Source organism: Corvus moneduloides, chromosome 11, assembly GCF_009650955.1.
Source record: "Corvus moneduloides isolate bCorMon1 chromosome 11, bCorMon1.pri, whole genome shotgun sequence".
Lineage (NCBI taxonomy): Eukaryota > Metazoa > Chordata > Aves > Passeriformes > Corvidae > Corvus > Corvus moneduloides.
The window spans coordinates 1,003,624-1,029,309 of record NC_045486.1 but is presented as its reverse complement, the minus strand read 5'-3'; the positions used below and the strand labels follow the sequence as shown (position 1 = coordinate 1,029,309).

The window sequence follows — 25,686 nt, the reverse complement described above, 5'->3', positions numbered from 1 at the left end:
GGAGTCATATGCCCTGTAAAACACAAGCAGCTTTGGGCTTTTCTTCCCTGTATGTGTTAACTGTGCATACAGATGAAAAAAGAAATAAAGCCTATCAAAAACTATGTCCACAAAAGCAGTCAGAAGGAACGCAGCTTGTTTGCCTCTACATACCTTGGTCATGAGGAAATGCTGGATATTTCTCGTGTGGAAGCAAACTGCAGTAAATAAATTGGTTTACATAATCCCCAGCAACTCTGGCTACTGTGTGGATGTTGTTTCCATAGTCACATGAAATATTTGTTCCATTCAGGTTTGGGATAGTTCCATTTATTTGTATTATTAGGGCCTATATGAGACAAAAAAGTCAGTTATTATCACAGAAAATTATATTTAGAAATTTTCAACATTTTAGAAGCTTTTCAGAGGTAGGCAACTCCAAAACAAGCCCACAGACAGGGTCTGTCTTGAAACAAACAATATTTTGATGAAAACCTTTAAAATATAACTAAAATATAAAAATAGCAACAACACAAAACCAGGAAATGAGTTGATTCAGCTGTCTGCAGCTGATTGTCTGTATTTGAAATTTTGTGACCCTCCCCTGCGTGTTTGGTGCAGCAGCTCCAGGTCTTTTTTGCCTATGGACTCGGCTCTAGGTGCTGTTTGCCCGCAGACTTGGCATCCAGCCGGCTCAGGCTCTGGGGTGCAGCAGGTCACCCCCAGCTCCCCGAGAGCCTTGGCCTGACACAGCAGCATGCAGCAGAGCTCAGCATCCCCACATCCAAGCCACAAGGAGCCATGCTGCTCACGGGAGGAGCACAGATAGTTACCGGCCTGAGAACAGGCAACGGCTCTAAGGATGCTGCAGGGGATTGATTGGGTATTGGCATCAAACGTACCGGGTTCTCTTTGTCAATATTGATCTCAGGCTCCAGGATGGTCATGGAGGGGCACTGCTGCACTCCTTCACTCACACTCGCCCAGAAGTTGGCCCCTGTGAAGTTGGTGCATTCATGCTGCAGAGAACACCTGAAACGAACAGAGGAACAGCTCACGGTTCATGAGTTTTAAAACAGCTGATAAAAATGTTGAATTTCTTGTAAGGGAAGATCCTGAGAAAATCCTGTGTCTGTATCTTTCTCCTTCATCCATGCAGCTAAGCCTAAATATTTGCTGCTAGGTTTAAAGTGTCTGCTTGCCATGATAAAAGCATGTACCCCCACAGCACCAGTGGAGCACCGGGACTGAGGAAGGCAGGGGAAGGCCAGTCTGAACCCAAACTCAGGAGAAGAGGATGACATTTTGTCCAACATCTTCTGTTTGCAAATGTGGAATCTAATTTTGAATATCCCTGTTTGCGTGTGATTGTCTTCTGCTGATAGATGAGATCTGCAGGGGCAAAAGATGGACTTTCATAGGGTATGGGTTCTCCCAGTCCCATGGTTTAACACCTGCAAAAGATTCTCTGCACTGGCAGCTGCCTGTGGCATGACAATGCAGCTATGGTGAAATTTTGGCTCTGAAGAACATCCCAACCCTTTGGGCCAGATGCAATTGTTTTTAACAGCATGTATTTTGTAAGGAATGGAAAAAGACTGTTGGTAGTGTGACTGTGGGGAAATACAAAACGTGCCAGAAATTCTTGCCCAGGCTGAGGGCCAAAGGACAGGCTGAAGCGCACCAGACACGGCTGGTCCTACCTGGTCTCCATCGTGCACCACCCGCAGTAGGCATCAGCGGCGGCCAGGCACTCCGTGCATGTCGAGTACTGGCTGCAGGCAGCCACCTTCACCCGCGTCATCTGCACAACAACAGCACAGCTGCTTCCAAAGCTGTCACAGCCCCACAGGAGCACCCTCCCAACTGGGACACACCAGCACGGCCACGTGCAGCTGGAGACAAGACACCAGCACCTCGGGCTGCGATACCCCTTAGCCTGGAGCAAACTCACCCACCATGCCACGGGAACAGACTCTGGCACAGCTTGGAAGCAGGAGCTGTGCCACAGCCACTCGGCATGGGGACGAGCCCAAGAAGCTGTCTGCTGCTCACTGGGGGCCCCCAGAGCCTGTCTAAGCCAGGGGCCATGAGCCCCAAGACAGGAAGGATGCCCAAGGGCTCCGGCACCCACAGAGTTTGTAGCCAGCTGAGCTGGGCTGAGCGAGGCTGGGCTGAGCTGCTCCTTTTCAGCTGGCGCCATGGCAGGAGCCATGTGATGACCAGGTTACAGAGTGTGACACTGCACCTTTCAGAGGTGTCAGATGGAGATGGCTTCGCAGCTTGTCCCTCTCTGTGAAAAGCTCTCACCCAATCCTGCAGAAAGCTCCTTTTCAGAGAGAGCCCAGCACTCTCTGGCTGTTTACACAAAGATCAGAAAGCAGCACCACTCTAGAAACCTTGATTTGTAAAAAAATCAAAGTACCTCTGGGGACTCACTTGGCAGGAGCAGTTGGAAGGGAAAGCATGTGTTGGTTTCTACTCTTTCCTCCTTTGATCTCTAAACACTTGGGAAGGAAACCTGAGTGGTTTGGAACAGTGGGGACTGAAAATGTGAGGTGCCAAGAGCCCTGAGCTCCCACCAGGGGAGCACACCCCGGGCTGTGGGCTCCTTGGCCGGAGCCCCACTTCACTCACAGGACGTCACTGTTCCCCAGCTCTGCAGGGCTCAGCAATCCCACCCCAACCCTGTCAAGCTCCTGGGGAGCTTCCCAGGATGCTAACTCCACCAAAGAAAAATTAACTCATCAGATTTATTGGAAAAGAAGCAGTCAGAGGAGGCACCACACAGGGTGTTTGATCAGCTCGAGTGGAGGGCACAGCCCAGTGAAGGGCTGAGATGAGACAGTCGGAGCCATCAGCTAAAGAGGCATCCTGGGAGGGGTCTGTGAAATGATAATGACCAATCTGCAGGGAATTAGAGCTTGGAAAATACAAATGCAACATGTAACATTTGTGGTTGCGCATCTGTTTTGGCAGATTAAAACGTAATTCAGGACAAACCACCAGTGCCTGGAGCGCTCAGCTCTCATCTTCCTCCTCTGTTAACTTGATGGAGATGAGACCGTCTGTCTGTACCTGCTGCACCTCTCCAGGTCTCTGCAGAGCCCTCCTGCCAAGGGCTGAGCAGAAACCTCCCCAGAGACCACTTCTGACAGGCAGACTTTTTGCCTGTAGCATCTCCTGAAAGCCTTCCTAAAGACCGTGTACTGTTATTTTGGGGTTTCTGTACAGGAACAACTTTGGCTTATTTCTGCATTCCCATAAGTGTAATCAGTTGCAGTATCTTTCACTCTCCTTTTTATCTGACCACCACATAGACCTGATAAGCTGGGCTGCATGGTGTTCTCACCCAGCAGAGGAGAATGGACAGGCACCTCCCCAGAAAGCCTGGTGACAGCCAAAGCTCTGAACATCTTGGCTCTGACCATTAATCTTAAAGAAAATCTTATTGTCCCTTTCTGCTCCCAGCTCTGAGCTAAATCAAATGCATGATGTGCTCCAAGAACTGTTTTGTTGAGGACTGAAGATCTCACCTGGTAAGAGGTCATCAGGTAGAGGTAGGTGGAATCAGAAGGGTCAAATTGCATGATGGGATGGACAGGCTCTCCGTAAGCCACTGAAATGGATCTCCTGCTAATAACCCTCATTGTACTGTCCAGGTTGATCTATAGAGAGAAGAAGCCACTCACTGAGACCATTTTCAAACACTAAGGGGAGAAGATTATTTCTCCTTGGTTATAAACAAAAACCAAAGTGGTATACAATGGTGCCCCACATGGTCAAGCACTGTGAATCCCTGCACACTTTGCAGGCTGCACACACAGAGCTTTCCTGGAAAGTCAGCTCTGCTCTGTGTCAGTGGACAGGCACCCCAGCCTTGCTCAGTGGCGCAGGACCCTCACAGTCCCTGGTCCCTCTGAGGGGGTACCTCTGGAAAGTGTCTGATTGGAGGCTCTACCCCTGCACAGCTGCATCCAGCAGGAACAGCAGCGTTTGTGTTACCCTCATGCAAGTGGCACCAGCCTTCAGCCCTCATCCCATACATATGCACATTCTGTACAGAGAACATTGAGTTTCCAAAACTTAATGAAAACCAATGCAAATCAGCAACATGGCTGTACAGCACGGCATCCCCTGCTCCCTGAATATTTGAAAAATAAGTGTTATCACTCCCAGCGAGAAGAAGCTTCTATCCCTCCTGACTCCAGAAGACCACAGCAGCTGCCACAAGAGTGCCAAGTCCTACCTTGCCTCATGAATCACCAGCTGAAGTGCTGGCAGTGATGGAGGAGGGGGCACAGCATCAGCCTGCCTTTCACTTCTCTTAATGTCTTGGAATTTGACTTGAAAATACAGTAAATTAAATGTGGCATTGCTGAGAGGAAATAACAATGGGGCTACACAATTTCTTGTGACAGCCACTTTTCAGCTTAAAACAGAAAGGGAGTGAGGAAAATCCTTGCCTCCTTACTAGCAAGGGAAGGTAATAATTGTAATGACCAAGTATGCCTCTGCTCTCTAAAGTGTGGATTAATTAATTAACATAGGTTAACTAATTCTTACACTAGAGCAGCACTGACACACCCCAGTATGACAGCACAGGCTCAAAGCAGAGGCTTCTCTCTGCTAAGAATCACATGCAAGCACTGAGAGCTGTGCAGAAAAAACAGGGAACTATCATTGTGTTCATTTTAAAAGCTGGCTAGCCAGAAGCTAAATTATTTCCCTGGGATCACCCAAGATGTCCATGAACTGAGCCCTGACATTCTCTGCTGCAGCTCTGCAACCATCCTCTCTCCCTCACTGCTGAGAGGTGCTCCACACGTGGCTGTTTACAGATACCTGTGCCTCGGTCCCTCTGCCTCCTGGGCACGTTTACCCTACACCTTCTTCACACAGGCACTTTCCCTACATCCCAGGGGGCTGCAGGCTCTGGGGGAGAGCCGTCACAGCAGCACAGGGGGGCAGTGACCACCGGTCCTGGTGCAGCAGGCTAGCAGGCTGGGGTGGGCTGGAGGACAAGCGCTGCCCTGGTGTTGGTGGGAGCAGAGTGAGTGAAGTCCCGGGTAACCCCACTGCAGCACTTGTCTGCAGCCTTCCAGATGTGGACATGTGGGACTTGTCAGGACAGAACCCTCCCGCCCACCGTTACCCGTGAGAGCACCACACCCTGGCATGTCTTACCGCAGCCATGCTGCCCAAGCACTGCTGTCCCTCTCACGACTGCTAGATGTGGGACTGGCCCTCACCAAATGCCCGTCTGCAGCCGCAGAATTGCATTAATTCCCCATACATGCCCCTGGTAGCCCTAATTACTGCTGGCAGGAGCTGGGCAAGCACTATTTCTGCCCCTCTGCTGTCTTTTCTCAGGCAACAAATCTGAATGATTTGCTCACGCAAAACATCTTGCGTCCCGTGCCAAAGAGCAAGGAGCCCCAAAGGTAGGAGGGCTTCTGGTTATGCAGCTGTGTTGTGGAATTAGATTACAGCTATCTGAGCAAATTATCCCAGCACAGGGTAGCCAGGAGCCTCTCCCTAATGGAGGCACTGCAGATAAGGCTGGGCTCTCCGAGATGATAATGGAGCAGAGCTGTTAATGCCGTGTGAACAGGCTGCGCTGCGTGTGGCATGTGCCCCCCAGCCTGCTGCACCTGGCCCAATGCCAGCTCCCCTCCCACCCTCCCAAATTACCTGCCCTTGTGGGCAAAAATCAAAGCAGGGAGTTCCTTTGTGATTGTTCCCACATTTCTGCCAGGAGCATTTAGACACAAGGGAAGAGACTGGATAAGTTTTCTTCTATCCAAGTATTTTGATCCAATATCCCACATTATGCACCAGTCCCCCCAGGCAGAGATAAAGCAGGTATCAGCTGTCTCTGCTCCAGGCCTTTTCCCCCCTCTTCTCTGTGGACTTTTGATACTGGGAGTTTATCAGACTGCTGTGGCTGCCTGGAATCAAAACTTTCTCTGGCAAACTTCAAGCACTAAGGTTACAGAGAGCTTGGCCTTGCATCCTGGCTGTGGATCTGGGGCATTGCATCACCCTGCTTCACCTCTGGCATGTTATTTAGAATAGACTCCAGCATGGGTTCACACCTGCTTTGAGCTCAGCTGTGAAGAAGAATCTCTTTATGATTCCCCTCTCTGCACGGAGTCTTCAAAGCCAGCAGCTCAGAGGGAGAATTTATTAGAAGATCTTTTAATAATTTTAATAACTTCAACAAGTAAAATAATAACAAAACATTGTAGTTAAAATTATATCATATTGTGTATATAATTGTTTTGTTCTACAATGATATTAATTAACAAAATCGTTTAATAAAAATATTTAATAATTCAATGCTCTACAATAGCATTTCAGCTTAGGGTTCATCAAAAACATCCTGCTCACATGGCAGCCCTGAGCAGTGATTAACAGCCACCAGTCATCAGGCAGCATGTATCACTGTCCAGGTTATGGCAGTACCCAAAGACTTCCTCACTGCCTGATGGAAGCAGGTGCTCAAACCAAGTGGACAACAGATGTCATCCTCTGGGCAGAACAGAGGTGATGGAAGGGGAAGCCCCGACACCCACCCTGTCCCCAAATCTGCTGCCCCATGCTGGTGCTGCTGGGCCCCACTTGCCTTCAGGAGTCCTCCACTGGCCGTGCCCAGGAACACGACTGTGTAGTTGTTGACACTGGCCACTGCCACCGCAGTCAGGCCGCTGTAGGTGAAGATGGGGGTGGCTGTGACAGGGTTCACGATGGCCAGTGGGTGCTGAAGGTGTGCGGCTCCACAGTCCAGCTGCTCCGGCTGCAGCTGTGGAGAGACACAAATATAACCAGGCTGCACAAACTTCAGTACATTCCCTTGCCATCCTCCCTCAGGAGCAGTGGGGACAGACTTCTCAGAGCCCTGCTCTGCCTTCCTAGAGCCCCTCACTGCTGAGTCATGGAACACGAAAATGCAACTGGCCCTGGACGACGAGCTGACCCGCAAGGGCTGGCACATGGGGCATAAGGCTGACAGCAGGGCTCCCACATCCATTCACTGTCAGGTGCCAAGAGGACAGTGGTTAAGGACTTGTCATTGACCTGTGTCTATGAGCAGGCATTTGACTTGTTTGGCCCAAAGCAAGACAACAGACTTGACTCTCCTGTGCTAAATTAATTAGTGCATCTGCTGCATGACAGCAGCATTTGCATGTGCAACTGATGTCTTGTATTCCTGCTACCCTGCCAAGACGCACCCAAGATTTATGACCCTCTCACTCCAAAACCCCTGAGATTGTCATGTAATTTCTGCTCAGACAACTTGGATGGATTCGACAATGCCTGAACATCACAACAGTCTCACTGCCAACAATTCACCTGCTGTCACTCCTGCAGCAGCTTTTCTGAGCTGCAGCGGGTGCAGCCAGAGCCGTTCAAATGACGGGCACGTTTCAAGGGCCAATACCACATCATCTACAGTGTTACCCCAGGTTTAGCCTACAAGAGGCTGTGACCACACTGTCACACTCCCCGGCAGGGCTGGCATCCCGGCAGTGGCAGGTATCCTCTAAATGCATTTTGCAGTTTTACCACATCTCATTCTAGTAAAAAGTAAAATCACAGACCAAATTCTTAAGTGTGTATGTTTGCCCTGTAACTGGGCCACGCAACTTTTTTATACTAAACAGAGGACATGGCAAGCCATTCATGTTTCTGGTTTAACAATTCCTTCCCTTCACAAACAGATATTTAGAAATTCACTTGGGTTTATTTACTTGTCTTATGGATTTTCTCTAGCTCCTCTTCATTACTCTTTAAGAATATCACCACTTGAAGCTTCCAAGGCTCCTTTCCGCAGGGAAGCTGAGGTACAGAGGCACCTCCAGCCACCTGGGACCTCAAGGGATGCTCAGCACCTCCTCTCTACGGCAGCTGCGCAGGAGCTGGGACCAGCATTGCTGCCTTCCAGCCTGCAAGACATGGCCCTTTCTTCTCACAGGTGGCCAAAATCACGGGAAGTCCCTTATCTGCAGTGCCTGCCTGCTTATAAATCACGCATTTCAGAGCTCATATCAGTGCGAAGTGTTTTCCACAGTAAACAGGATGTAACTATTCTAACCCAGGCCAAGCTTTATTCTGGCTGCACACATCCTTCCTCTGAAACACCTTTCTTCAAATGACATCAGATCTTCCAACAAACGGATGGGTAGGAGACATATGGTATTTCCCTCTCCCAGGTCCAAAGAAGGGACAACATGCTGTGCTGCTGCTGCCTTTACCCCACAGCACCAAAGGGACAGCTAACTCCATCACATTACAGTAAACAGGATACAGCCAAGTCACATCCTTCTGCAGGCACCAGGCAGTCACCACAGCTGGGGAATTGCACTGGATGATTGGAATAGAAGGCCATCTCCAAGTGGAAGGGGTTAAATCTCCCTCCTTCTTAAATCAAGCTGCCCTATCCTGAAGTGGGAAAAGCACAAATGTTAACTTTTCTTTCAAAACCAATCTCTTTCTATAATCTGCATTTTAAAACAACCCGTGGGCATTTACTGTATTGCCTCTATTTTTCTTTGACACGCTCTGGATACTCAGTAACTCTCAGAACTGTGCGCTGATTCTACATCCAAAACCTTCTGCACACAAAAGGTTTGCCTCTGCCACTCTCACTGATGATGAGCCTCCTTGGGCATAAGCTGGGGACAGTGCAGCCAGCACCAGCCAAGCAGCACTGCCAGCCCCACGCACCACCAGGACGAGGGGGACACGCTGCTGTGCCCCTGCACACTGCAATATGTGCTGTTACTGCAAACTTCACAAGTGGTGCGAATTAATTCAAATCAAGGGGCCACAGCTAAGACGATGGTTAGTCAGATTAACCCCTGAGTGAGATTGCAGAAACAAAGTGGGACAGAGATAAAAGATTTCCCGCCACATCAGAGCTCAAGAGTTCAGCTGTCTTCACAGTGTGAGTTCAGTTCTTTATCACAGGCCTACAAGGAGCATAAAAAGCGATTTCCCAGAATTTCCATTACAGCTCCCCAGCCCTGGGCATGCAGGATGTCCCTTCGGGAAGGAAGTCTGTTGGAAACAGAAGGAGGAAGAGGAGTGGTGAGGCAGCTCTCAGGAAAACCATGAAATGCGCTGATTTCTGCATCCTGTGTTTGTGACCTTAAAAATAGTTCTCAAGTAAAGCTGGAGCTAATTTGTGACTCAGAAGCTGCGGTGCAGAGGAAAGCCCTGAGCCCCTGCCCTCCACGAGGCTGTGCTGGCTGCGCTGCAGCAGCTCCAGAGCTCCGGAGTGAGAAGGGGAGCCCGGCCCCTTTCAGACTTTGTATCAGAGAGGATTAAAGTGTTGGCTTCCAGCATGCCTGGAGTCCTGGGAAAATGACACAGCCAGCACCGGATAATCCGCTCCAAACTTGTTGATTTGTGGGACTTAGCCATCATCTTCATAGGCTCAAAATTTGGCAGCTGCTCCCACACAAATGACATTTTCAGGCCATTAAAGGCTGTGATAAAAGGACTCTAGTTTTATCTCTTGCCTTCCTTAACATAAGCCATTAGGCTTTTATTAACATTTAGGTATGACTCGGGGAAATTTCTGACTGCAGAGAGAATATTCAGAATAATTTGGATACTGTCTAAGGAGAATACCAGGACACAGACTCTCACTGAGCAGTAGGGACAGGCTAAAAACCAATGGGGAAATACTGCATAGGAGAACGGACACAGCCAGTGATGCCAAGCCAGCCTGGCTGCATTATGCAAAAGGAGAGTACAAGCCCTGCTCTGTGCTGGGCACAGTCCAGACCAACAACACCCCCCAGCATCCCCGCAGAGCTCCCCCGCCCCCAGCAGTTTGTACACACAATCACGCGTTTATCTGCTGCAGTGTTGCAACCAGACCTGTCAAAACCAGGCTTTTTGAGATGCCTGGAGGAAAATGTCATCCTCAGAAGAGGACTCCACTGTTGAGGCACTTGAGATGTGTCCAAGCAGCCTCCAACTGCAGTGCTGCTCAAGGGCAGGCATTAGCACAGAGCTCCTTAGACTTCCCATCATATGTTTTAGGCAACAGGAGGCAAATCAATGTGTGCTTGTGGCCAGTGAAAGCACTCAGGCTGAGAATCTCTGACAAAGTGAACATGGACAAATTTTTCTCAAGAATTACCAACAGCACAGGACCCCTGCAGCACAGCAGACATTCTTTTAAAAAAAAAAAAAAAAAAAGGCTAAAAATGAGATTTGCACTCTGGTTTCACTGTTTGCTTAGACCACAAGTTCCTCAGGCAAGGAGGCAGCAGTTGTGCTGTGTTTTGCCTTGTTTTGCCCATTTGCACAATGCCAGCCCTGGGGCTAGGGTACTCTGCAAGCCACTGATGTGACACACCAGTAATGGTCTATCCCAACATCCCTCTGCTCCCAGCAGCCACCTGGACCATGTCCCTGCAGGGAGCTATCTATCACTCTTAGATCTTATCTAGGAGTGAATCTCTTATCATTCTTCCCTCTCTCTACTCTTGACTCCAAACTTTTCTTTCCTGCCAGCTCCTAAATTTCACTCTTGGCAGCCTCACATGGGACTGGTGGCTGGGGTAAGGAAGGGCACAGGGCAGAGTGGACTGCTAGAAGGCAGGGCAGAGCAAGCACAGGACTGATGGCTGGGGAAAGGCACAGCCAAAGTCAGGCCAAACCACTGCAACTTAGCAGCCACAGCCATGATCATTCACCTCCACCACAGCCACAGACCTCAAACCACCAGAGGTGTGAGGGTTTGAATGCTGGAAGAGGCTCTCAGTATCTCAGATCACCTCAGAGGGCAAAACCTACACTCCATCTGCTTCTCTGGCAGAGGTAGCCCTGGGCAGAGAGCACATATGCCCACTTGGTTGCTGGTTGCCAGAACGCACCTCAGCAGGAGGACACAGAGACTGGGACAGGATCAGAGCACTGCTGGGCTGCAGGCACAGCCAGTCTGCTACAGTGAGGCCAAAGCCTGACAACAGCTTGAACAGCCATGGGTCCCTACTGACATCCAACCACCTGCTGCTGTGAGTCCTCAGAGGCTCCAGCCTCAGGTCCAGCAGTGGCACCAAAGTTGGATGCCTGCAACTGACAGTGTGATTCCCCTCTAAGTCTCCTCTGCTCCCTCCTCCAGCCACAACTGGCGCAGCTCACGGCCACCATCACTCCAGCAGCCCCAACCCCACCACGCTGACCCCAGCTGGAAAAGAAAGCTGAAGGCAATGTGGACAGGTGACTGGCAGGACCAGCACAGCCCTCCTCCAAAACACCCTCCCCAGCCCTGGCAGCCCCAGCATGGGTCTGCCTTCCTTGCTCCACACACGTCAGGGGTCTGGCACCCATCAGTGCTTTCCCCAGCAGGGCACTGAAGCAGCAAGTGCAACAGCATGGGGAACTGCTTGAAGCAGAGAAACATGAAAAAATAACACTTTTTAAACTAAAATTGCACATCCTTCATGCCACCAGGAAAACTGGTCAAGCTTATTATGTTAGCCTTCATCCTGCATTAAATACAATACTTCAGATTATACAATCAAATCCACCAGGAATGGGCAAGCAGAGGGATTAACAAACAGGCTCCAGAGGGGTTGTCACAGTTGGAACAGCACGTGTTTGAACAGCAAGAGCTTGTACGTCCTTTAAATTCACCCCTGTTGGAAACTCAGCTCCTCTTCCCATTCCCTGGGGACAAGGGGCTGAGCAGATCAGCCGAGCGTGCCTCATCTCAAGGACACCCACTCCTGCTCAGAAGCCCAACAGACACCTCCCCCTTCGAAACTGCTCAGAGTAAGGCACTTGGTTTATTTCGGCTGTACTTTCTTAGCTGTTCCTTCCTTGGGAGAGCCCCCCCCTCCACCACTCAGCCTGTGTTTCTCATTTACGTTAAGGTTTGGCTTCAGTAGCCAACCTCAGACTATTCAAACTCTCTTCCACAGGGAAGAGTCCCGGGTGAACCATGAGTTTGGCTCCTCAATCTTTGGTTGTTACTATTTTATTATTGCTAGTACTAACACTTAGCACTTCACATGCTCAAAGTGCTCTGAAGGCATATCTGTGCAAGTTAGAGCTGAAAAAAGCATCCATTAAAGTAACAACTTCTTTCCTAACACAACTGGTCTTTTGCATGTGTCAGTTCAAATCTATTTCATTTAGCAATAGTTTATAGTAAATGTTTTCCTGTATTTTCCTCATTAGTTCTGCTGAATCAATTAAGCACTGAGATAATGAGCAGAACTCTACCCTTCTTTTACACATCCTAAGTAAAACCTGCCTTTGAGAAGCAATGCTGTGCTGCAGTGCTGTCCCTCTCTGGGGACCCCCCACGCATCACCTGCTCAAGAGCCTCAGCACCAGAGTCCAAAAAATAAAACCTCCTTGGTTGAGGACACAGCCCACTAAAGAAGCTTGTCATGGAAAGGTTAATAAAACCCTTTTTGCTCATTAACCGAGCACTTCAAATGCAGAAGCAACCAAGCCATACAAACACAGTCTACAGGAGACACACCATTTGCCCTGATCACAAGTGCACCCTTCCTCCCCTCTAACCCCTGCCCTCATTCTGGGGACAGAAGAAATTCAAGTAAAGAGATTAATCAGATGATTATGGAAGTGCAAAGGATGAACATGTGAGCCAGGCTCCTCTGGCCTGTGGCCTCACACTCACATCCTGTCTCCTCTCACAGGCAGCACCTGAACACAGCAAAAGGTGTTCTCCAGGCATCACTCTGAAAGCACTGTGCCTGTTGACACCTCCACAGTTTCATCTCTGGAGGCCCTCACTCCCTACCCATTCCCCTCCCAGTTAGGAAATTAGGGTCATAATAATTACATAACTTGAATAATTTCAAAAGTTGTTACAAATCAATGGTCTTACTGGATTCAGCAACTGAGCACTGCTCTGATTTGGTTTAAGCATGTAAGGCTTTCTTTTTCTCTATGATTTTATATTTTGTCTTCAAGATTTGTAGAAACTGCTGTTTTCAAAGCTTTTTGGAAAGACCCACTGAACTTGCTGGGACACCAAATTTCAGCAGAAAATGATACTACAGTTAGGAGATCCCAGGGACATAACACTGCAACCCCAGTTCCAACACTTGACATCTTTTTCCAGCAGCTTATGTGAGTGTAGCCAAGTTGCAGTTCCACAAACAGCCCCAGCACCAAGGCTGTCATCATGCTGACCAGAGCAGTGTCCTGTCTGGGAAACCCAGCAGGGATGCATGGGGAACATCCATCCCAACCCTTTACCCCTTACCTTGTTCCAGAGACCCATACACATAAAACTAGACATTACCTGTATCTGCTCTCCAGACACAGATTTCTGTCTGTTCAAGCAGACATTTAGCCCCAATTTCCTCCCCATTTAATGATGTGCTACACCAATTGCCAAAAGCCCAACCTGAGCCCCCATCCTGCACAAGGCAGTTCTCAACCTTGGGAAACCAGGCACAACAACACAACAGTCCTGGTGCCTCTGAACAACAATGCCTAGGTCTATGAGACAGACTGAAGGATGACAGGGACTCGCAAGCCAAACAAGTTCAGAATTATATTCCACTAAACCCCCTCATCTTTCACCTCTCCCCTTCTTCATCAAGTGCTATCATCATACTGTAAAATCTCCCCTCCTAAAATGATCACTCCACACACGTCTGGGACACATGCCAGGTTTACAATAGCCCTTTTTAATTAGGTGACCCACCAGAGATGGTGCGTGGCCACAAGCAGCTCACAGCCTGCTGGATGTTGGCAGCGGGCAGCAGTGGATGAAAACCAAATAACCAAAGGGCTCCTGCTCCAGAAGGGAGTTGTACACAGCAGCAAAATACCTTAAACAGAGATGAGACAGAAACAGAAAGGCAAGTTCCAAATTTTCTTCAAATAATAGAGGAACGTTTTCAGAATCCAAACTTCCAGGCAATTTTGCTTCTGGGTTAGAACTGAAAGATTTGTATTCCAGTTCCACTTAAAATACATAACTTGCAGACGTCTTGTCACAGCAACAACCTTCCAGTGGTCCAGGCCCAAAAATAGACAGCCTTGTTCCAGTAGCTGGCACAGCGTCGGCTGGGTTCTATGGCTGCAGATGCAAACATGAGCCTGCAGCTTCACTGGAGACTGGGACTTACACTGGTGCCGCAGCTCAACCACCCCGCCAGAGCTCCACAGCTCCCACAGCAGCACTCTCAGGAGCATGGCAGCAAACCCGTGATTGTGGCTCTGGCCATGTTGCCTTCAGAGGAGGGGCACAGCAGAACAAGCCCCCTGACAGGGAAAAGAGCTTGACTGTCCAAGTTAACCCCTATCATGTTGCCCACTGGAGAAAAAGCCTGTGCTGAGCAGCCTCTTGTCCCACCTTGCAAGGCTGTGCTTATCCACAGGTCGGATAAACGGGAGAGGAAGGCACAGGGATTGGCAACAGCAGATCAGACCATGTGCCATCACTGCTACAGCCCTGTTACTGCAGGATGCCACAGCCACCACATCCCTGCTCCTTGGAGACATCCTCATCCCAACCCTCACAGACCTGTGTAAGGAGCCAGTGCGCACTCTCTGTGTTGGACAAGCCCCACTGACACTCAGTGGGTATCAAGGCAAGATCATCATGGGCTTTGCTATCCACCCTGCTCACTAGCACATCACATCTGGCAAGGGCTCATCTGGGCCCTGTTCAATCTGGGCCTTCCCAGGCACGAGCTGTCCCACGCCCCTCCAGCCTCGCTCTGTTGGAACAGCGGCTGCCAGCAGAGCTGCTCTCCAGATGTTAGGAATTAGTACTGCTCCCTCTGCTCAAAAACGTCAATAAATTCTACTGGCCTCTCAAAGTGGGAGATGCGGTAGATAGCCTGCCACCTCCTCCACCTACTGCAAGGTGCTACAGCCCAACTTGAAAATAATGACTTAAAATCATTTCTTTACCAACCCAACAGGAATCAAAACCTAAAAAACCAACCAAAACCATCCAACCAAACTAAAAAAAGAAACAGCAAAGTGGATCACTCCTGCAGACATTGCTGTTGGTCCCCTGTCACACTGTGCTCCCAGAGATGTGTGCTGGGGACAGTCACACAGAAACACTTGGGACCTCAATTCAAACCCTGACACTGCCACTCTTCTGATCAGAGACATCGATTGGGGAACCTGAGCACCCACCTCCCCACCATGAAACGAGGACACCAATGCTGCCTGGGCACAGGAGCTGCACTGTACCCAGGGCTCACCATGCCAAACGGACCTCGAGTGCATGGGGTTGTAGCGACACTGCCCTGGGGCAGGGCACTGGGGACAATGCAACAGCCACCCACCCCTGGAGCCATTTTTCTTCCTCCGATCAGGAATTCCAACCCCATCCATCCCATGCCTGGTACAGAGGAGCAGTCACACCCCCATCCATCCCATTCCCAGCACAGAGGAGCAGCCACATGCCCCATCCATCTCTCCTCACTGGTGCAGCGGAGGGGCTCAGCCCCTGCAGCAGGGAGCCGCTGGCAGCCACGGTCCGCCCCAGCACACGCCGTGCACAAGCCTGGTGGCGAGGCACAGCGGCGCTGCTGCAGGTAGCATGTGGTGGCACTCCGGTGGCTAACGCTAACCACCGCCGCTTCCAGCTTGCCCGGTGTTTCCACTAAATTACCACAGCCAGGGGCTCAGACTTACTATGTTTCCAACCCCTAGCTGGGAGAGGGCATCAGAGTGTCAAAACAGTGCAGCTGAACAGACACCTGTGGGGATTTACAAGGCATAGTAAGGTGTTTTTACAGCATCCCTGAGCACCCTTACCCATCTCACAGTGCCTTATTCTCTTCTCCAGGTGCCCTCAGCCCCAACACTCAATCACTGTAAACTAGACTTTGAAACAGCAGAAAAGAGATGGCAAATCCCTTCATTTCCATCCACCGAGACCCTGCATCTGAGCATCCACTGTGGCTCCTGGGGTGTGGGTTCACATTCACATGGAGGAGTCAAACACCTGCCCTGGAAAACCCTTGGCGTTAGCCAAAATGACCCTTTTCCTGTTTTCCACCTAACCTGTTATTTAGTTACAGGGGATCTGATGAGTTCAGTGAATCAAATCCAGCCTGAGCATCCAGGTACTAGGAATGACTAGGTCTGTACACCAGCTGTTGGCAGAGCTCTCCAGAAACCGGCAGCGTGCTCATGACCCCCCTGCCCTGCCAAACGACCAGCACATGCTTTGCCTGCCCAGCCAGCAGCACTGGGCTCCCAGAGCAGGCAGGCACTGTACCACAATCAGGAGCCAGTTTCTGTTCCCTAAAGCGGCACAACTTCCTGTTTCCAGGCACAAAAACTTTTGCCACTTTGACCGAATTTCCCTTTGCAATCTGGGACCTGTTTGAGCTTGAGATGCAAAGCAGGGACGAGCCCTGGGGCCCCCAGGAAACCATTCCCACCACCCACCTTCAGCTCGGGGGCACCAACCTGCTCCTCGGGAGACTCCCCTGCTTGGCACGGCACATGATGGCCATGCCAGCCCTGGCAGTGGGAGAGCCCCCAGGCACTGGCAGCCCACAGAGCTGAGCCTGCCTTCCCAGGCAGGATGGTGTTCACACAGCTCCCAACAAGCAACACAAAGCTGCCTGTGTGCACCTTGACTGCAGCAGCAGGTTGTATTTTCACATAAATTCCCAAGGAAACCTAACCAACAGCTGACCACAACTCACTAGTACCAGGTGAGAGACATAACAGGTAGATAGTGCTCTGGGCTGGGTCCAAAGCCAGGGAAAGCTCAGGCTGTGGCTTAAACCTCTCGTTGGGACATCCTGGGTCCCACCGGCCTCTCCATGGGCAGCCTGGCCCCTCATCCCCAGCCCTTGCAGGGCAGCTGGAGGGCCAGAAACCTCCCACTATCTGTAACGCTGCATCCTAGAGCAAAACGTGATGGTGACAACAACCATAGTGCTGCTCTACAGTACCTGGGCAGTGACACCTTGGGGTGGTGCCAGCAACTCTAAACAGCCCACACTGCAAAATGCAGAAATTAGGCTTGCTACAAGAACTCTGCCTCATTTTTAATGAAGAAATTAAGTGTAAATTCCCAGTTTCCTTTCTGTGGCTAATCCTCCGGATTTACTTGAGTAGATGTAGGGTTAGAGCACATTTAGTTTCATGTTTGGAATTTCTAAATCAGTATAAACCAGCACTTCAAAGTAACTCAGCTCCTATAAAACCCAGTCCCATGGAGATGCCACAGTATATTTGGACAGTAAGTAGATGCTTTGTCATATTCCCACGTGTATATGAGATTTTTTTCTTTGGGAACATTTTCTAACTGGTTTTAAACCACATTTCCATGCCCAGGCACACATATATACAGAGACTGTTTATATAGTCTACCCAAGGAGTTCATTTTATTTAACAATTCATTATAGTACAGCTCAGTGGTGGGTATCTCATCATTACACCCCCAAACACGGTGTTCAGTGACCATGCAGGATCTGACACAAAGCCACAAGAGCCAGAAACTTGAGAATTAATGCTGAAACGTTTCATTATCCCATGCCACTATGCCTATGGTTTTCAGCAGAGGAAACAAACTGGATTTTCAGCCTTTTTTGGGTTGCAGACCCCAAAACATTTCCCAAGAGAGATGTAGTTCCCTGGCCAGCAAATCTAGGCCTCATGAATGTAAGTCTGCTTTCTGTAACTCTCCAGGAGTTTTTAGGAGACCATGGGGCTCATGCAGAAACCACAGAAGACACTGAGTTTGGAGCAGCTGGGAGCATGGGATGGGGTTTCCAGTTCAGCTTTTCCTCAAATGAGCTTGCTCATCACAGCAAAGTGTGCACACAAAGGCGCCTGGCCATGCCCCCTGCCAAAGTAACCATCGAGAGATGGGGCAGTGGCAAGAGCACACTGTGGGGGCTTTGCTACATTGGGACACGGCTGTGATGCAGCCTAACCAAAGGAACAGCCAGGCAGATCTTTGTTTTCAGTGGCACTGAGGGGGACACTCCTGGGGTGCCCCACACAGCCACTGCTCTGGAGCCAGACGGAAGCTGGGGATGGGCTTTTGCCTGCTTTGCTTTCATAACGGCTTCAGCATCCCACAGCTGTGCCACGCTCCAGCCATGCAGCCAGCATAACCTTCAAACCCACTGGGCCATGATCCTCCTGGGGAAGAATAGCTCAAATATGAGCTATAAACCCACACAGTGTCCCAAGAATTTGATAAGCTCTGTCAGCACACTGCTGCAAATACTGTTACAGGCAGTTTGCTCCAGAGAGCTTCTACTCCTCTTCCCTTCTGGGGGCTCGAGTCCAAATTCCACACGGGCTTTGAGTGGGCAAAACACCGCAATGGTTCCATGCAAGTATTCCAATTTAGCTGCCTTTGACACAAAATTCATTATAAAAAACTATTTCTGTTGAGGGGAAGCAATCCTAGAGCTCACCCACTCACTGTTGGTGCAAGAACCCAACCAACCTAAATCCTTCCCTCACATATCCTCCTTCCCTGAGCTGCTGCTGTGAATTCATCTCCTCCGTACATGACTTTTCAGCAAGTCATGAGAAGCACCAACAGCCCCCACTCCTGACCTAGACCATCCTCCTCTGCTTATTTTCTCCTCGTCTCACACGAAGCTGTTAAGCATGTGCTTAATTGCAAGTAAGCATTTCCATCAAAGAGAGGGGCCGTTTCCAGGCCAAGCTGGCAGCTCCCCTTGCCCAGCCTGGGGAATGCAGGCCAACGGGCCAGCTGGCAGATCCACCTGCCTCATCCACCCTCCACAGCCCCTCGTGTGGCCAACCCCACACGGTCACAGTGGGAGCCAAACAAGTGGCTGCCACCACATTGACCTGTACAGGGACAAAGCCCCTCGTTCTGTGCCAGCCTCCCTTAGACCTCACAGCACGGCACTGGGTGGGGAGCAGCCCTGCCCTACATCAGTCAGTGCTGAGCAGAAATACTGTGGGGGCTGACAGGGAGGGCTGGTGTGTTGACTGCCCTCTCCCAAAACCCCTCACTGGAGGGTAAGTGCTGGAGCTCCCTTGCTGAGTCAAAGCAAGTGCTGCCGGAGAGGAGCATTCAATTAGACTGGAGAGCACACAAGGGGTCAAGGTAACGCGGTCCTTTCACTCAGCATTACACCAAACAGCCCATGGTCCAGACTTGTAACAACTGACTACTTTGGCTGAACACACGCTTGGAATGAATCAAGCCAATATCAGAGCTTTTTTTCTTCCAAAAGGATATTAAAACCCAAGTACCTGGTCTGCAGGAACAACTAATGAGCCACACTTACGAACACCAGAGCCCCTATCAGTGATGCACACGCAATGGGAAAACTGGAAACTCACCAAGAGGAGGAGAAGTGGAGCTCACAACGGGAAGACAGATAGATACTGATCTGCTCTGCCAGACCAGCTGCTGCTTTAATACATTTTACTGCTACGTTTCCAGGTCTGGGACACAAAACATATTAGAGTATTTCACTGTCTTGAAGGTGGAAATTGATGTTAGGTTTTTGCAGCTCAAAGAAACACACTATTACAACTTTTCTCTTGACAGTGGCACTCTGGGACTTGAAAATAAAACCAGCTTATTAACTTGTTGGCAATTCTAAAGATTAAGTAAAAGGCAAAAAAAAAAAAAAAAAAAAAAAAAAGGAAGGCTCTCCTGACTAGCAGGATGGCTTCCCACCAGGCTGGGTCAGCGGTTTTAGAGGAATATGCTTCAAATAAGTGGAAAGTGTAGAAATACTAGGCATGAACAAATATTAATGTTATGCTTCATTTATATCCTGCTGCACCTGACATCAAAGGATCTCAAAGCAGCTTTACAAATGCAATCTGATGCTACATGAGTTGGGTTTCTGAATAACAATAAATACAGGAGTATGTGGGAAACTGAGGTACCTCGGGTTAAATGACTGGTTCAAGGCCAGTGACCCAGCAGCAATGTCAGTTGGTAAGGGAACCCAGACTCTCCATCCATCTTGTATCGCCACCAGTCTTACTGCTCTCTCCACATGAAAAAATTTTCTTGCAGCCTGATCTCTCCACAGTTGCAAACATGGAGGGTTCCCACTGACTCCCAATGGATTGGCAGTGCTCAGTTATTCTAGTTCATTCCCCTGACCCTCACATCCCCTCTTGCTCATCCCTTTGAGAACACAGCATCCTTCTCAGCCTTTATGGCATCAGTGACAACAGGCTCCTGGTCACCCTCCCTGCCTACCCAGGTAGTACTTGGAGAGGAAGGTGCTGCCAGGGACACACGTTACAGGGGAACAGCGTGACAGGCCGGGACCAAAGATGGAGTGAAATCTCATTTGTGCCTGGTCTCCCCTGAGTCACTCGTGAATTAGCTGTCTAAATACCTTACTGGATACAGTATCTTACACTTGATACTTTCAACATCAACAGACTGGTATTAGTCATGATTATTTTCTTCACTGAATAAAAGCTAGAAAAAAACAGTATCTCCACAGTAGTCCTGGAGCCCTGGGGAAGCTCAAGGGTGATGGGTGCTTCTGCCACTGTCTTTCAGTTACCGGCTATTCACTTCCCAAGCACCTCCAGCAGCCCCAGACGCGACGCTGCTGCTTGGCCCGCCTTGGCAGAGACAGTCCAATCCCGCCCGGGGCTGCGGGGCTGCTCCGCAAGGATGCTGAGCATCAGCCACAGCCAACAAGAACTGCGGGTGCCTTCACATCCTGTAAATAGGATTCCTGACTCCCAGTAAGTCCTCTGAGAGCCGTGACCATGCCAAGATGTCAGGACTAAGCTCCCACTGTTTAACACACCCAGTCTTTGTGGAATTAACTCCAACTACTAGATTTCCTGGCTGTCAGACAGCTTGTACTTTGCCACCAGGGAAAAACTGTTCAACTTTGCAAGAGCAGGTCTATGAACCAAGTGCATTAAGACTACATATTTTACCACAGAGTGGAGATGCCACACTAAACACTCCGGTTACCATGGGAAACCTTTCTCTCTTTGCCACTGGCATTGCACAGGGAAGCCCAAGCCCAAATGCTCTATCTTGCCTCTGAAATCAACCAGATGTTTTCACAATCTTTGATGTAGCCGAGCTGTGCACCCGTCCCAGAGGAAGGGAAAAATGCAGCATTAAAGTAGCCCTTTTTTCTCTCTTTTTTTCCCAAGCATCGTATATTTTTAGTGAAAAGGGAAACAGGCGACTCTGTCTCGTGCTAACATTTACGGCCACTCGGTAACAAATTCTGACAATGGCAAACTTCTGCCACAAACGTGGGGAGCCAAGGCAGCCTGTGTGCGGTCCCTGGCAGGGCTCTGTGCCGCCGTACGAGACGTGGGGCTGGCGATGCCCACAGACATCCGGCCGCGCAGGGCACCCACGAGAAGTGGGGCATCGGCGATCAGGTTAGGGGAACGATGCTGTCCCCGGGCAGGCGGGAGGGTCTCCGGGGAGAGCAGGGAGGGGAGCGGGGTGTAGGACTCAGCCCCCCACCCGGGGGAAACGCTCCAGCTCGGGACAGGTGGCGACAGCAGCGGCCGCGGGACGGGCCACGACGGGATGGGGCCCCTGTTCCCCGCCGACCACCGGCTCCCCGCGCCCCCTCGCCCCGGCAGGTGCCCGCCGCTCGCCATACCTGTATATTCCTCTTCTCGCAGGCCGGGCCAGTGCCCTGCACCACGCTGTCCAGCACGGTAACCATGCCGGCGGCCGGGCTGACGAAACAGGAGTTGCGGGCGGCTCGGATCGTCTCCTCGATCTCGGCGAAGCGGAAGACGCAGAGCGCGGACTGCGGCCGCCCCCGGCCGCCGCCGGCTCCGGCCCGCTCGAAGACGCCGAAGAGCAGCTCCTCGGGGGGCGGCGGGGCCGGGGCCGGGCCGTGAGGAGCAGCGGGGCTGCGCCAAGCTGCCCGCGCCGGGAAGACGGAGACGAGGCGGGTGAAGGCGTCGGCGGCGCCGCCGCAGCGCAGCCCCAGCTGGATGTAGGACTCGGTCAGCTTCTTGGTCTCGCCGCTGCCGTTGAGGGTGGCCTCGGCCGGCTCGCCCAGGCAGATGCGGGCCAGTAGGCTGTGCGCCGGGCTCTCCTTGTCGCCCGCGTTGGCCTCACTGTTGAGCGCCAGGTAGGCGTACGGGCGGCGGGCGGGCGGCGCGGCCCCGTGCTGCAAGAAGGCGCGGACGAAGCTGAGCTTGTGCCGCGCCTTGTCGCCCTGCTTGATTTTGAGGATGTTGTCGTCGGAGGGGTTGATGTCGAAGGTGAAAAGCTTGGCCAGGTCGCCGCGGGCGTTGAGGGCGCGGATGGCGATCTCGGGCGTGTTCTCGAAGCGGTGGTCCTCCAGGCTGCGGTTGCGGGGGAAGAAGGGGCTGCCGAAGCCGGTGTAGGTAGCGGCCACCAGCAGCCGCGCCCCGCCGCCACCGCCGCGGCGCAGCACCAGCCCCACGGTGGAGGCATTGGGGTGGTTGGCCGCCACGTTCAGCATGCTAGGGAAGACAGTGACCGAGTCGCTGCCGCCCGGCGGGAAGCGCACGGCCACGGCCGAGATGTTGGCCATGCTGCGCAGCTGGCAGAGGCCCTGATAGATGGAGCCGCAGACGACAAGGACGCCCTGCTCCGGGTCGGGCTGCAGGATCTTGTTGTAGTTGTTGGTGAGCACCCTGGGGTGCTCACAGGAGGCCTGCGGCAGCTGCGGTGCGTGGCACAGCGGGCTGTCCAGCACCGGCCCTACCGCCGCCTCCGCCTCCAGCGCCAGCTCGCCCCCCGACAGCTGGAACAGCCGGTTGACGGCCGCCAGGTAAACGCGGGAGCCGGGGCCGTCCAGCGCGAAGTTGTTGGTGAGGGTGGGCGAGAGGAACTTGCGCTGCACCTCCAGGCCGGCGGCTCGCCCGGGCAGTAGCAGCGGTAGCAGCGGCAGCAGCAGCGGCAGCAGCAGCGGCAGCAACGCGGGGGGCCGCGGCTCAGCGCCTGCCGCCGGAGCCAGGACCGGAGCCGGAGCCATCCCGCCGCCGCGCCGCACAGTGCATGTGCCCGTCGCCGGGCGCGGGAGGGGCGGGCGCGGGGCCGCTTCCTGCGGAGGCAGCGCCCGCCGCCGAGCGACGCCCGCGGGAAGTGGCGGCCGCGGCGGGGGGCGGCGAGGGGCGGCGGGGCGCGCGGCCGCGCCCCCTCCCTGCCCCCGCCCTCCGCCCGCCCCCGCGCCCGCCCCCGCGCCCGCACCGGTACTCACCGCGTCCCCGTGCCGCGGGCCCGTCATGTGCGTGCGGTGAAGTTACCGATGTCCCCCGCGCCGCCGACTGGGCGGCACCGGGCGGCTCCGGACAGGGCGTCCCCCCGCCGCGGGAGGGGCTGCTCCGGGCTGTCCCACTCTTCTCCTCCGCCTCCTTCGCGTTTTCGAGCAGGACAGGCCGGGGGGGAAGGGGCGGGGGAAAAAGCACTTTTCCTAGCTGCGGAACAGCACGGCGAGCCGGAACAGCCCCCACGGAGCCCCCTTGCAACCCCCCGCAGCCCACACATCCCCTTCCCCAACAATACCCGCTGTCTCGCTGCCCGGGGACCGGGCGGGGTGCGAGGCGCGGCCCCACCCCTGGAGCAGCTCTGCTCGGACGACTCATCCAAAGTGGAGCGCAGACCGGCCTGCGCGTCTCCTCTGCCCTCCAACGGGCGCCGCTTTAACTGTGGAGGCAAGAAAGACCCAAAAAAGTGATTTCCCAAATTACACACTGGGATGGTGTGGGGGATAGCCCCTGAACCACCGCCCCATCCCGTGGGATCGCTCCACCTGAGCGGGTTCACGCTGCTGCCTTCTTCCCTGTCTGCGGGTGTGTCAACTGACTCCTTGTCGTGAGGGGACACGTCCGAGACTGAGGAGCACTCCTGGGCAAGGCAGTACGGAGAGCCAGGGCCATGCATCCTGCAGCAGATACTTTGTTTGCCCATATAGCTCATGTCCCTGCAGGCTTCATGAAACAGCCCTGAGCAATTACCCAGCCCAGTGCTGGCCTCCTGCCACAGTATCGGGACACAGGGCACCCCCAGAGGTCACCCAGGAGCTTGGCTTCCTGGGCGGCGCACACAGGTCCCCATGCAGGAGGGGACATGGGTGTGCTCCAGCACATGTCAAATACCAGGGTCATGACATGCCAGGGTCAGCACTATGTGGATGTTTCAAGCTGAAGCACTGGCAGAGCTAACAGGCAAGAGGAGTGGCTGTGGGATGTGGGCACAGCATCCTTGTCTCCAGCCTGAGTTTCCACCAAGAGCAGAGATCTCGCTTGGAGCACCGGTGCACTGGAGGAAAGTCAGCACTTGGTCTCGCTGTGCAGTTGCAGCAGTTGTATCAGCATAACTGTGGGGGTTGAGCATGAAGGCATCTCACCATCTGCAAATAGCTAGCAGCATTTAAAACAAGGGTGGGAAATGGAAGCTGGTGTTTGGTCACAACTGCCTGGAAAAGCTGCACAGGCGAGCCCTGGAGAGCTGTCCTCCCTCTCCCCAGGCTGTGCCTTAGTGCCCTGCCCATTCCTGTGGCATGGAACTTTAGTTTTACAAAACATGTTAGTGAAGCTGATGGGGATTCTGCACGACTTCTGTTCTGGAGAGAAAAATCCTCTGTTGTTGTCTAATCTCATTTCTACACCTGCCAATTTTCCTTTTCCCTTCCTGTCCTCCTCACCCTCTTCAGAGCACTAATTAATGCATGACTGCCTTGGCCATGCCATGTCCACTGAAAATCTGCATTGAATTAAATGCTGTGCTTTCTTGCTATCTAACTCATTGTCTTTGCTAATCATATCCTTAATTAAGAATTATTAGCTGTTTTTAAATGTGGGACTCCCAGTCGTTAGTGGATTTTTTTTCTTAAACTACAAGTTAGCAATTTTTAAATGTGATCATGTCTTTAATTGCATAGAAATAAACCCCCATGATCCCAAACCCTTAATCTGCCTATTTGAGGATTTCTTATGGCTGCTTACCCTGATAGCAGAGCATCTTCCATGTGAAATCAGCCTTTTAAGGCATATCAAATTAGGTTCCAGATTACAGTGAATAAAAAAAAATTAGCCAAAGAACATTGAAAAAATGTGTGACTTACCCAAAGGTATCCAGTATTGGCTCTGTCAGAAAAAATTCCCCAGGAGCTCTGACTCCTATTGCCTATGCCAAGCACTTGTCTACACTGATACAATTAAAGACAAAATATTTGTGGTATTGAAGGATTATTTGACATAGATTTTATTGCTATTGTTGTTGTTAGGAAACAATTTTCTGGTAAGATGCTTTGAGGGGACTATTTTCCAGAAATTATTTCCCACCCCTATTATCTGGGCTGTTACAAGCTCCAGTGAGTATTTCAGGATAGTGCTCCTAATGGAGTAGTAGAGGTTTTTAAATATCTCCTACACAGATTTCACCATTATTTTTTGTTCAGGAAGAGAAAAAGGTCAAAATTAAACCACAAGCCTCTTGCCATAGAGCATCACCCCCTGACAAAATCCCTTCCCGTTTGACTCCTGTGCAGGTCTGAGGATACCAACGTCTCAGCTGGGGCAGGGGGAGAGGGGCTGTGCACACAGGAACTCAAAACTGCTTTAATTATTGATAAATGTATTTACACAAGAACACTTTCCCTTTAGGGGAAACATGAGTTACTCATGCAAGTACTCAGGTTATACTGACTCAACACTGTCAAACCCCTGGATTTCATGACTTTAATACAGAGAGTATAAACATCTATTTATTTAGCAGGG

At 51.6% G+C, this 25,686-nt stretch overlaps 1 protein-coding gene across 3 annotated transcripts in view; it reads right to left on the bottom strand.

The window, feature by feature from the left end:
- The window catches only part of PLXND1 (plexin D1), a 70,433-nt gene extending 47,443 nt beyond the window's left edge, over positions 1-22,990 (bottom strand). For all 3 annotated transcript variants that reach the window (XM_032121189.1, XM_032121191.1, XM_032121190.1), the window contains exons 1-6: positions 21,585-22,990; positions 6,608-6,784; positions 3,516-3,647; positions 1,683-1,783; positions 882-1,011; positions 154-328 (exon numbers count right to left, since the gene is read on the bottom strand). In XM_032121189.1, coding sequence (XP_031977080.1) covers positions 154-328; positions 882-1,011; positions 1,683-1,783; positions 3,516-3,647; positions 6,608-6,784; positions 21,585-22,940 — 2,071 coding nt within the window. In that variant the 5' untranslated portion in view covers positions 22,941-22,990. The remainder of the gene's footprint in view (positions 1-153; positions 329-881; positions 1,012-1,682; positions 1,784-3,515; positions 3,648-6,607; positions 6,785-21,584) is intronic.
- Positions 22,991-25,686: the final 2,696 nt, after the last annotated feature.